Source organism: Staurois parvus, unplaced genomic scaffold (assembly GCF_062004578.1).
Source record: "Staurois parvus isolate SC_StPar_1 unplaced genomic scaffold, SC_StPar_1.0 ptg000183l, whole genome shotgun sequence".
NCBI lineage: Eukaryota > Metazoa > Chordata > Amphibia > Anura > Ranidae > Staurois > Staurois parvus.
This window is the reverse complement of record NW_028317979.1, coordinates 10,219,010-10,231,488: the sequence shown is the minus strand read 5'-3', so window position 1 is coordinate 10,231,488 and position 12,479 is coordinate 10,219,010. Positions and strand designations below refer to the sequence as shown.

Here is a 12,479-nt window from a genome sequence, read left to right as displayed (position 1 = left end):
ATTCTGTGATTTTATTAAATAAAATATATATACTCACAAACAAGGATGTAAAACAAGCATTACAGATCCTCAAAGGAACTAAGGAGTGTAGAGCCAGTGTAAATCATGTCACGAGGATAGACTCTCAAAGTAACCTGTGTTACTTAAAGTGAAGTTTCAGTTGCACTGTAAAAAAATAAAAGTCAGCAGCTACAAAAGCTGTACCTGCTGACTTTTAAAAAACAGCCACTCACCTGTACCATGATCCCACGGTGTCCTCCCCGCAGCCCGTTTAACTGGCCGTCCTGTGTTCCAGGCGCCGGCATCTTCAGTGTGGGCACCCAGCTGTGACAGCTTGCGGCTTCACAGCCGGGTGCCCACTGCGCATGCGCGAGTAGCGCTGCGCTTCCTGAATGGCCCCTTAGTCTTCTGGGACCTGCCATGTGTCCCAGAAGACTACGGGAAGGAAGGGTAGGAGGACAACTTCCACTTCCAATCACCTAGGAGATCGCAGCGGAAGTGGGAGCAGGTTCCTGTCAATTTTGGGTACCCACTCCCCAAAGATGCCAATCCTTAATGGGGAGCGGGGGACCAGTCTTTAAAGCGGAACTTCCCCTTTTGGGTGGAACTCCGCTTTAAACCCCCTGGTGGTATTCTCGAGTGTAGCTCGGGGTTATCTTTCAGTACCAGAAGCGGTAACCCTGAGCTACACTCAGGATTACACTGCAGTGTTCCTCTGGGATCCCTCGAGCACTTACCTTTTCCTGCGGTCCCGCGATGTCCCCCCTGCAGTGTCCCCGGCCATGTCCTCCGGCCGATGCTGGCATCCGTCTTCCGGGTTCCATTCTCTGCGAGCGTCGGGACGTACGGTGGACGGAACTGGCGGGAATGTACAAAAAAAAAAAAATTTGACATTCACTCAATACACTAAAATCTGATAGTATTACATTACTATATCAAACTATTTCATATACATTTTATTGTTCTATCTGCCTAGAAACTGAGAAATGTCCATGGCGTCCAAAAAGCGCCCCTTTAGGTCAAAAGCGGTTTTAGACCAGCTAGAGAACAGCGATAGTAAATTAGAACCACTTGCAGAATTGAGCGATGTTTCGTGGGGGAATTCGTCATCAGACACTGAAAACGATTTTGCGACTAAGCTCAGTGATGTGCGAACTTGGCGCTCTATTTCCAATTTCAGTATTTTTGGTTTGATTACATTATTGAATTAAATGTATTATATTATTTTTTATGATTATTATATCATAATTTATGATTTCGTGTTTCAAATTTTATCATACCAGGGATGTTTACTAGACTCTTGATTTCAGTGAGTTATTCCTTAAAATTACAGGCCTACAATAAAAAAACATATTTCCATTGAAAACAATGTACCGCTTTGAGCACAGAAATACTGACATAATCAAACCGCTAGGGAGGTCAAACACTGTTTAGCCAATGTTCTGAAAAGATAGGTAATTTGACATGTTGGGCTGGTGTCCCCTGAACATATGTAACTATGCAACACTAGGTAATGCACTATGCTATTTTGTGTGTTAGGTATTTGGTGGGTAAATGGTAACTGGCTAGAATTGGAAATGCATGCTTATTGTCCCCTTTAAACTCCCATGTGCACAACTACCCAGATTTCAAATTATCATGTCTAGATATACCTTTAGGTTTAGATGTTATGCGGTTTTCATTATTTGCAGAAATCATTACCATTGATGTCAAGTGGATGCTCCTAAACATGACATTATTTTTTCTCTTTCTTTTACTTTTTCAGCACACAATGAAGATTATTCTCTCAGATAATCCACCTTTCCGTCACCAGACAAACACCCTCTACACCCCAATGACAACGCTAAAATATGCTGATCCAAATGGTGACTTACCCATCGATACCTTCTACAAGATGGTCTTTCATCATGACAAAATTTTCAATGCAAGCCTTAATTTCATCAAATTACTGAGATGGAGAAGTAAAAAGAGTTTTGACCTTGGGAAGAATCAGTCATAAGAACCATGATTGTATTTACATTGTATATTTGATCACTTTCTATGCAAAATTATTAAAACCCTAACACCTTCAGTGTTTATGGAAAAAAGGAACAGTGAAGAGGTTTCCCATAAATTAGTTTGAGGTGATTGTAGATGTATTAGTGCACTTTCTACAGAAACAACTGAGTACTGTCCACGATACTTTTTTATTTGCACTAACATACAATTTTAGGACAAGCTTTCAGGGTATGTCCCCTTCTTCAAGGCTCAAACAGTAATACTGAAAGCTTGTCCTGAAAATTGTATGTTAGTGCAAATAAAACAAGTATGACGGACAGTACTCCCATACATTAGAAAATCAGTAAGATTACTATATTTTTTGTAGAACCGTTTCCTGTCACCAAAGTAAAATACGAGGGGTATATTTTACAGTTTTAAAAATAAAATGGAATGCACTTTAATACCCCGTACCCTCCTCCATTCCGCATTAGAAATATTGCTCTTCAGCTGCAGCTCTCAACAGACTAGGAGAACCTTTATGAATGTATGGTTGCACTGTTTTATGCAGATGAAATAGCTAATTGCATCTCCTAGTCCCTGTAACCTATATAGCCATGTAGGAGTTTTTACAAGTGAAAATATTTTAACTGTTTTAGGTTTGTCAACCACAGTGTTTTTATACAAGCAATAGTGTTCCTTTGAAACATGCACATTTGCTGAACTTCTTTATTTTTATATTTTTTGCTTTGTAAATATATTGTTTATGTTTGTATGGTTTTAACTGTGTCATACTGATGGTTGGGCTTGTAGGTCAATGGAAGAAGGATGATTATGAAAATTCTGTATTATTTCTAATCAAATAAAAAACAACATTACTAATAATGTAATAATGAGACTGGGGTAAACAATGTCACTACAATCAATACAAACAATATAATATAATCTATATACTCTGTTATAATACAATGTGACAAACAGACCATCTCTTAACCACTTGCCTACAGGACACTTTTACCCCCTTCCTGCCCAGGCCAATTTTCAGCTGTCGCACTTTGAATGACAATTGCACGGTCATGCAACACTGTACCCAAATTTAATTTTTATCATTTTTTTGAGACAGATAGAGATTTCTTTTGGTGGTTTTTAATCACCACTGGGTTTTTTTTATTTTTTGCTAAACAAACTATAAAAGACTGAAAATGTTTAGTTTCTGTTATAACATTTTGTAAATAAGTAATTTTTCTCCTTCACTGATGTGCGCTAATGAGGCTGCAGTGATGGGCACTGATAGGTGGCACTGATGGGTATTGACAGGCATCACTGGAGGGCATTCACAGGCATCACTGATGGGCACTGAAAGGCAGCACTCATATATGGCACTAATAAGAACTGTTAGGTGGCACTGACAAACACTGATAGGTGGAACTGACTGGCACTGAGAGTTGGTATTGAAAGGCAGCTCTGATGGGCACTGATATGTGGCATTGATGTGCACTGATATGTGGCACTGATAGGTGACACTGATGGGGCTACACTGATCATCAGTTCCCTGAGGAGAGAACTACTGATAAACGGCATTTCCCATTTACATGTGATCAGCTGTGCTGGGACAGAGCTGATCACATGATAGAGCCTATGTCATTGGCTCTTTACTGTGATTGGCGATCCGCTGTGTTCACACAGCGCACAACCAATGGGTGCGCATGCGTAGCTAGAGTGCGAGAACGTCATATGAAGTCCTCCCAGATCGAGAGAACTGCCGCCCGTCCGTTATTTCCTTACATAATGGGCGGGAGGTGGTTAAAGTAGTAGTAAAGTCACTTTTTATATTTTTACCTAGAGGTAAGTTTATAATAAGCCACCTGGCAATGTCACATGGTGACTTGTCAGCAGAAAATCACCTACATCCAAACAGATGCAGGCACTGATCGGAATACAAAACCCCACAGTGGGAGAATCTGTTAGATTTCTTTTGTTTGGCCTGCAGACTGACGGAAATAAATCTATATATTTATGGCCAGCTTTAGATGACTTTTTATTACATAGCTGCTTTCTTGCTATTAATTACATACACAGCTCGATTACCCCTAGCATTAACTGCTTGAAAAATTGGGTTACAGATGGACAACTTTATCTGTTATATCCTGAAATTGCACCTGCTTTTGTTTCAGTTAAAGGAAAAGTAGGACCTAAGCTCTTTTGGTCCTAGTTCTGTGGATCACAGGAGTGCATTTCATTCTGCACTCCTGTGACCCCCATTCATCCTACAGCAGGCTAAATCCCTCCGTTGTTTGACATCATTTAGTCGGTCCAGACTCTGGAGATATCCAGTCTTTAATGTTGGGATCCACCCAGATGTCTGGACCAGCAGCTTGCTTTCCTGAGCTAACCACTCCCACCCCAGCACTCCAGTGATCACTGGAGGGGCGGAGTAGAGAGCTGGTGACTGCCAGTCACCACTGTCTGGTCACTGAAGACTGAGAACTGAGCGATCAGTGGTCTTTGATTGCTCAGCTCTTGGTGTAGACGTGGTAGGGGATAGATGCATCATTGGATCGATGTTGCATCCCTTCTAAGTGAATATGAATGTTTGGCCTTTTTTATCCTGAGTTTCTCGTTTAAAGACTTATTTGTATTTTTACATTTGTAATTTTATGTTATAGGATCGAGTAGTACTTTCCATGTATTCATGTTCATATTTTACACATTAAGAATAAATGACTTTATAGCAGTATATATGGTTATTAAAAACTGGAGCAGTTAAAAATATGAACAGGTTCCTTGCTTCTTGTGAAACCCATTAGTTTTCTATGGGTAAATGCTGCATTTTTACTCCCTTTTTATAAATCTGCTCCATACTGCTGCAATATTAGAGTTGTAAAAGCTGATGCAGTACAACCTGCTAATAGAGCAAAAGTGACCATGAGATTCAGATTTTTTTTTGTAATCCTACATAAAATAATGTAATTTCATATTGAATTTTGCTTTGATATGTAAATTGTTAGCGTTTGGATTATACTATTAAAAATATTTGTATTCATTGTTTCATTCTAGTTTGTAATTTACAAACTATTTTCAGTAGATGTTTTATATTTGATTCACATAGGCAGGGTTATAAGCAAATGTATGGACTGTAAAACTTAGTTTCAAGAAATAAAAACTCCCACACATAATGTAAATAACCTTCATGGACACTTTTGTACAAATTATCCAATACAGATGCAAGGCACAGTACAGATGGGCTAAGCTCTTTGTCCATATTACCAGTAACCAGTTGAAATTAAGTAAAAAATTATTTTTCTTTTGAGAAGAAGAAAAAACTAATTTAATATATTGCAGCTTACTAATCCTTAGAAGTGGTGGCTGTCTTAGTTTTCGTTTTTTGGCTTTTCCCCTCTCTTCTCACCTGGTGATCTGGCCAGTAATGCACCTCTTGTATTAGAGTGCCCCCACTCTGGATGAAGAAGCACAGGGGCACAACAAACAGTATTATTGTTAAACTGGGGGGAGGGGAGAGTTAGAAGGACTAGAAGATTTAGATACACTAACAAACTGAAGCCAAACTCCAGCTTACACTGCAGTTACAGCAACAGTTTTTTTCTTTTGAGTTAAAGGTTTTACATGAATAAATAAAAGCTGATCATTGTAAGCACCCCTGTCAGTAGTAAATGGTTTGTCTCAACACTTAACTGATACATTTGCAGAAGAGCTTGTTATGTTGAAAAACAACAGATGTACTTGCTAGATCAGCAGGTGCCGATAAAGGAAAGAAAGCCAAAAACAGGAAATTAATGAAGCAATTACATCTAAGAATTCATAAGCTGTAATATAATAAATGTTTGCAATAACTGCTTGAAAAATTGGGTTACAGATGGACAACTTTATCTGTTATATCCTGAAATTGCACCTGCTTTTGTTTCAGTTAAAGGAAAAGTAGGACCTAAGCTCTTTTGGTCCTAGTTCTGTGGATCACAGGAGTGCATTTCATTCTGCACTCCTGTGACCCCCATTCATCCTACAGCAGGCTAAATCCCTCCGTTGTTTGACATCATTTAGTCGGTCCAGACTCTGGAGATATCCAGTCTTTAATGTTGGGATCCACCCAGATGTCTGGACCAGCAGCTTGCTTTCCTGAGCTAACCACTCCCACCCCAGCACTCCAGTGATCACTGGAGGGGCGGAGTAGAGAGCTGGTGACTGCCAGTCACCACTGTCTGGTCACTGAAGACTGAGAACTGAGCGATCAGTGGTCTTTGATTGCTCAGCTCTTGGTGTAGACGTGGTAGGGGATAGATGCATCATTGGATCGATGTTGCATCCCTTCTAAGTGAATATGAATGTTTGGCCTTTTTTATCCTGAGTTTCTCGTTTAAAGACTTATTTGTATTTTTACATTTGTAATTTTATGTTATAGGATCGAGTAGTACTTTCCATGTATTCATGTTCATATTTTACACATTAAGAATAAATGACTTTATAGCAGTATATATGGTTATTAAAAACTGGAGCAGTTAAAAATATGAACAGGTTCCTTGCTTCTTGTGAAACCCATTAGTTTTCTATGGGTAAATGCTGCATTTTTACTCCCTTTTTATAAATCTGCTCCATACTGCTGCAATATTAGAGTTGTAAAAGCTGATGCAGTACAACCTGCTAATAGAGCAAAAGTGACCATGAGATTCAGATTTTTTTTTGTAATCCTACATAAAATAATGTAATTTCATATTGAATTTTGCTTTGATATGTAAATTGTTAGCGTTTGGATTATACTATTAAAAATATTTGTATTCATTGTTTCATTCTAGTTTGTAATTTACAAACTATTTTCAGTAGATGTTTTATATTTGATTCACATAGGCAGGGTTATAAGCAAATGTATGGACTGTAAAACTTAGTTTCAAGAAATAAAAACTCCCACACATAATGTAAATAACCTTCATGGACACTTTTGTACAAATTATCCAATACAGATGCAAGGCACAGTACAGATGGGCTAAGCTCTTTGTCCATATTACCAGTAACCAGTTGAAATTAAGTAAAAAATTATTTTTCTTTTGAGAAGAAGAAAAAACTAATTTAATATATTGCAGCTTACTAATCCTTAGAAGTGGTGGCTGTCTTAGTTTTCGTTTTTTGGCTTTTCCCCTCTCTTCTCACCTGGTGATCTGGCCAGTAATGCACCTCTTGTATTAGAGTGCCCCCACTCTGGATGAAGAAGCACAGGGGCACAACAAACAGTATTATTGTTAAACTGGGGGGAGGGGAGAGTTAGAAGGACTAGAAGATTTAGATACACTAACAAACTGAAGCCAAACTCCAGCTTACACTGCAGTTACAGCAACAGTTTTTTTCTTTTGAGTTAAAGGTTTTACATGAATAAATAAAAGCTGATCATTGTAAGCACCCCTGTCAGTAGTAAATGGTTTGTCTCAACACTTAACTGATACATTTGCAGAAGAGCTTGTTATGTTGAAAAACAACAGATGTACTTGCTAGATCAGCAGGTGCCGATAAAGGAAAGAAAGCCAAAAACAGGAAATTAATGAAGCAATTACATCTAAGAATTCATAAGCTGTAATATAATAAATGTTTGCAATAAGGTGTATTTATTTAGCAATATGCAAAGCCAATTTAGAAGTTAAGGCTACCTAAACCTAAAAATATAATAGTGTTCTGTTTCAAAAGTTGCTTTATGCATTGATATAACTCCATAGACACATTGAGGGTAATTGAAACTAGAGAGTGCAAAATCTGGTGCAGCTGTGCATGGTAACCAATCAGATTCTAACTTCAGCTTGTTCAATTAAACTTTGACAAAAAAAAACCTGGAAGCTGATTGGCTTCTGTGCAGAACTGCACCAGATTTTTTAACCCTCCAGTTTTTTTTTAAATCAACCCAGTCTGTCTGGACACTATGGTTGCCTGCTGACTTGGCATCATCCACAGGCAGCTTAACTCTTTAGTAAGACACAGAAGTTGGTGATGAAGAGAGGAAAACCTATTTTTACCTTGTAGCTCACATCACATCAAAAAAAAAAAAAAGTCTGATCAGTGGAGGAGAGCAGGCTGGGTTCCAGCACAGCTAGAAAACTGACTCTCATGCTTAGTGTGGTCAGTTTTTAACAGGAAAGCAGAGGGGTTGGCAGGAAAACCAGGTATTTCACACAAAAGAAGCAATACAAAGAGAACAGGATACTTTTTTATACAAGTATATGGTATGGAAGAAAAATGTTTACATGCTTTACAGTTGCCAGCAATTTCCTGCCAAATGCTACAGTAGTCATAAAGGTAGTCTCAACACAATAATGCACCATAAATGCCTTCCAAGGCGACCAGGTTGTCTCTTTACAGAAGAACTTTCAAAGAATACATCCAGAAAGTGGTGACATTCCTTGTTAAATGCACTTTCACTTCAGGTAGAGTCAAATTTTTATCCATGTATGCCGTTTGAACAGTCTTAAGTATCCAGGAAACAATGGAATGCATTGAGACCTCCTTACCTATGATCTTTCCATAAGGGATGATGAATAACTGATCTGAGAGTCTGTTGGCAGGAGCAGGGGTTAGCTGACGATGGACCTTCCTCCATGTTCCCCCTTAACCCGTTGGGCATCAAGTGTGGGTCACATGGAAGGACTACCCCTGGGGTGGGTTCTTCTGGGCCAGGCTAGGCACCTGTAACAGGATCACTCTACTTCACGCACATAGTGGGGTACCTTTATTGTTGTGCTTCCACCTATAACCCTCCACCTAGAACAGGCACACGTTTCCAACAGGCTGTTTGCTGACTGCACCTCCCTTGCCAGTGGCAACCTCTTGTTGAACTTGCACTAAGATGTACTGACTCTTCATACCTCATGTGTTAGTGACCCAAAACTTAGACCATAGGTGCGGGTTACTTGCAGTACACTCCTTTAAAGAACTTCAAACCAGGCAGAAGGCAAAGTTTCAACTCTTTACTGGATAAAGTGCAAAATGGTATAAAGTCCAGCAAAAGAACAGCCTTTTTCCTAAATCCCTAATTGGCTATATGCTGCCCCAGCATACCTACAAAGGTAGAGTCCATTCAAATAAAGGTCCATTAGTGGCATTCCCCAGCAGCTGGTGTCTTCAGGCCAAACCCCAAGTTGGATGGCTCTCGCATCTTTTGGGCTCCTAAGTGGCTGTATGACTGACAGATCATCAGAGAGACACGACTCCCACTGATGAGGGAACTCTTTGCAGGGGGGGAAAGCTCTCTGGCCCCAGCCCACTGTCCCTTTTAATATCCACAGGAGCAGTGAGTCAGACCCAAAGATCCAGCTAAATGAAAAACCTAGGAACTAAGTTAACCCTAGCACTTGTAGCGCTATTTTTACACTCTTTGTAGCTACTGGGGTATGATGGTGCCACCTATATAGTATTTAGGAGCAGAGTCCTTATAATCTGTGTGATCAGGACAAGATCTCTAACAAGCGCCAGTGCCTCCACTCAATTGGGGCTTGTGGATAACACGTGAAATACCAACTGAGAAATGTATCATCTACATCAGACATGTCCAAAGTCCGGCCCGCGGGCCATTTACGGCCCGGGGGTCGGTTTAATACGGCCCTCCAACAGCCCTCCCTGCTCTGTGTAATGTGGCCCTCCCACGGCCCTCCCTATGGCAGACAGTCTTCTGCTTGAGAGCAGAGGGCAGTGCACATGCCTGACTGCGGCGCGTTCTCCCTGGTCTGTGTAAATGCGGCTGTCGCACGGCCCTCCCTTCTGTGGCAGACAGTCTTCTGCTTGAGAGCAGTGTGCATGCGTGACTGTGCTGCGCTGGGAGCGACAGAGGGCGGTGACGTCAGGGCCGAGCTTCCAGCGTGAAGTGTGTTTCTCTTCCCCTCCCGGCTGCCGAGCAGAGACTTCAGCTCCAGCTACCTTTTTCACCCTTCACATTAGTGCAGGTAAGTTTTTTTTTAATTTATTTAGAATACATTGTGAATACTCAGCTGTCAGTTGATCTTAATGTTATGAAATGAAAAGTATGTCGTTTGCAATTAACTTGGCATAAAATAATGTATTTGCATTTAATTGTAATGGTTCAAAGAATGTTCGGAAAAATGTTCGGCCCTCCACCATGTTCACTTCATACAATCTGGCCCTCTTTGAAAAAAGTTTGGACACCCCTGATCTACATAGACGGTAATCCACACAGCATTGTATATGAAAGTCCATGTATTGAAGAAATCACATCCAGTGAACCATCCAACATAAAGTATCTTCCAAACAGGAACATTAAAGCATTAACAGTCTTTTTTGCATGTCTCAGTGAGGGGAGGCTGCAACACTTACAGTCTGAGCTCTCTCTCTCTCTGCAGGAAATCCAAACCCCTCTCTTTTCCACAAGTGCTCTTTCTGATGACCTTATCCTCAGTGCCCAGAGAGCATAGCAGCCATATTGGAAAAGGGCAAAACAAACACTGCATAACAGAAGTATACACTGGAAAATGGGCAAAGAAATTATCACATCACTACACACTCTTATTTGGTGCAGCACCTGACTAACTATTTCTAACCCGCTTACAGTTGATATTCGAAATTTATCTGAATGTAGGTTTATAACACTTCTCCCACATCCAGAGGATGTGTCCATTGTGTCTTTGTGTCTTTGAATATAGGCAATCACATCTCGGTTTAAATGAAAACCTGAAGAGAAGTTTTGCAAAAAAAAAAGCAACTCCATGATGAAAGAATGTCACAAACATGTCTTTACACCCCAATGCTTTAGGTTCTGAGATCCTTCTCCCAGAAGTAGATGCAACCAAAAATGCTGCCTTAAGAGTCAAATTCAACAACATACAATTTTGATTATCAGAAAGATACTACAAAATCAGAGTAGATCCCACTGAGGCATCTTGGTGGTCTCGGGTTCCTCAAACTTCACAGTAATTCTTCCATCAGATTCTGTGTGGCCCAACAAAGTTTGTGAAAGTGAATAATGCTGATACCTGGACCTTAAAAGACTGGAGACTAAGGCATTTGTCCAGGCCAAGGTGCAGAAATTCCAGAACATTCTAGACCTGGGGTTTACTTTGTCAAACCCTACTCCAGCTGCAAACGGAACAAACCTTGCCCTGATGTTTTCGTAGACCCTATTAGTGCTGGGTTTCTTGGCACTCAGAATGCAGAAGCATTGAGTTTACATTACCTGCTACAGAGCACTGTTTAGCCAGATTGGAAGCCCAGAAACCTAGGCTTAGGGCTGTACTCCTTCCAGTGCTTCCAGTTCTAAATCTCATCAGCACCCGCTAATTTCTGGTGTTGGTGGGACGAGACACTGGGGTTGATTCACTAAAGGTAAATATACTGTGCATTGCAAGTGCACCACAAGCGACCCTGCAAGTGCAGTTGTTTTAGATCCAAGGGGAAGCTTTGAAATGAAGCAAAGCTCTGCTGATTTCTTTCATCCAATCATGTGCAAGCAAAAATGCTGGTTTTTTTTTTTAATTGGCTTTGCATGTTCCCCTCAGATCTAGAGCAACTGCACTTTCTGTGCACTTGGAGAACACTTGCAGTGCACAGCCTATTTTCCTTTAGTAAATCAACCCCACTGTCTCAGCTCTATTTTGAAATAGCACCTATGACTCAGCGGTTAAATACAGATCTTACTTGGAGAGTGGACTATCACTTAAAATTGATGCTGTCATATAAAAAGAAAATAATTAAAAGGTGCCTGTAAAAAAAGCCTTCCAGTGGAAATGTTATTTATTCAAGGACTACTTTTACAGGCTTTTTCTGATTTTTTTTTTGTAGACACAGATTAGACCTCTTTTGGGTGAATGACACCCACCATCATTGTTTACTTCTTCTGAGAACACAGAACTGATCCCTCCTAATAAACAATAGGGCTTTCACCACTTTTGTTAGGAGCAGCATCTGCTATTATTAGAAGAGTGATGCAAACAATGTACCTGCACTGCTCTTTTTGAATGCCCCCCAATGTACACAGCACCCCCAGAGGACTGGCTGGCCTATAAAGCTGCACTAGAGAGGAAGTGATGTCACCAGAGAAAGAGAAAGTTCAGAAACTCCATACTCAGCCTTTCCTCTCTCTGCTTGTCCCTGCAAAGGGCACAACTGGTGCAAGGTGGAAGAATTGTGCAGTTTATTGGGATACAACATTGGGAGCTAGGAAGTTCAGAGTCAGGCTTAGTGGTGAAGAGGGGGCTGGCTGTTAGGGAAGGGAATGCTGGTTATTATTATTATACAGGATTTATATAGCGCCAACAGTTTGCACAGCGCTTTACAAAATGAAGGCAGACATTACAGTTACAATACAATTTGGTAAAAGAGGACACAGAGGGCCCCGCTCGTTAGAGCTTGGCAGCAAGGAGCAGTGCTTGAGTGTTGGGTGCAATGTTAGGGAAGAGAAAAAGGAGAGAAGCGCCTCTAAGTGCAATAAGTCTTTTTATTCAAGTCTAAATGTAGAAACACTCACATGTGTGAAGTAATCATAAGCTTAAAAACCGTGGTTA

General features: G+C 40.4%; 1 protein-coding gene and 1 long non-coding RNA gene across 3 annotated transcripts in view; one reads left to right on the top strand and one right to left on the bottom strand.

Moving 5' to 3' along the window:
• LOC149462216 (retinol dehydrogenase 8-like) overlaps positions 1-6,779 on the top strand; it is a 38,556-nt gene extending 31,777 nt beyond the window's left edge. Inside the window, exon 6 of the mRNA XM_089677313.1 lies at positions 1,766-6,779. Within this exon, the coding sequence (XP_089533439.1) occupies positions 1,766-1,999 (234 nt within the window). The 3' untranslated portion in view covers positions 2,000-6,779. The remainder of the gene's footprint in view (positions 1-1,765) is intronic.
• LOC149462215 (uncharacterized) overlaps positions 1-12,479 on the bottom strand; it is a 114,840-nt gene that overhangs the window by 91,697 nt on the left and 10,664 nt on the right. The gene's annotated exons all lie outside the window — the stretch shown is intronic.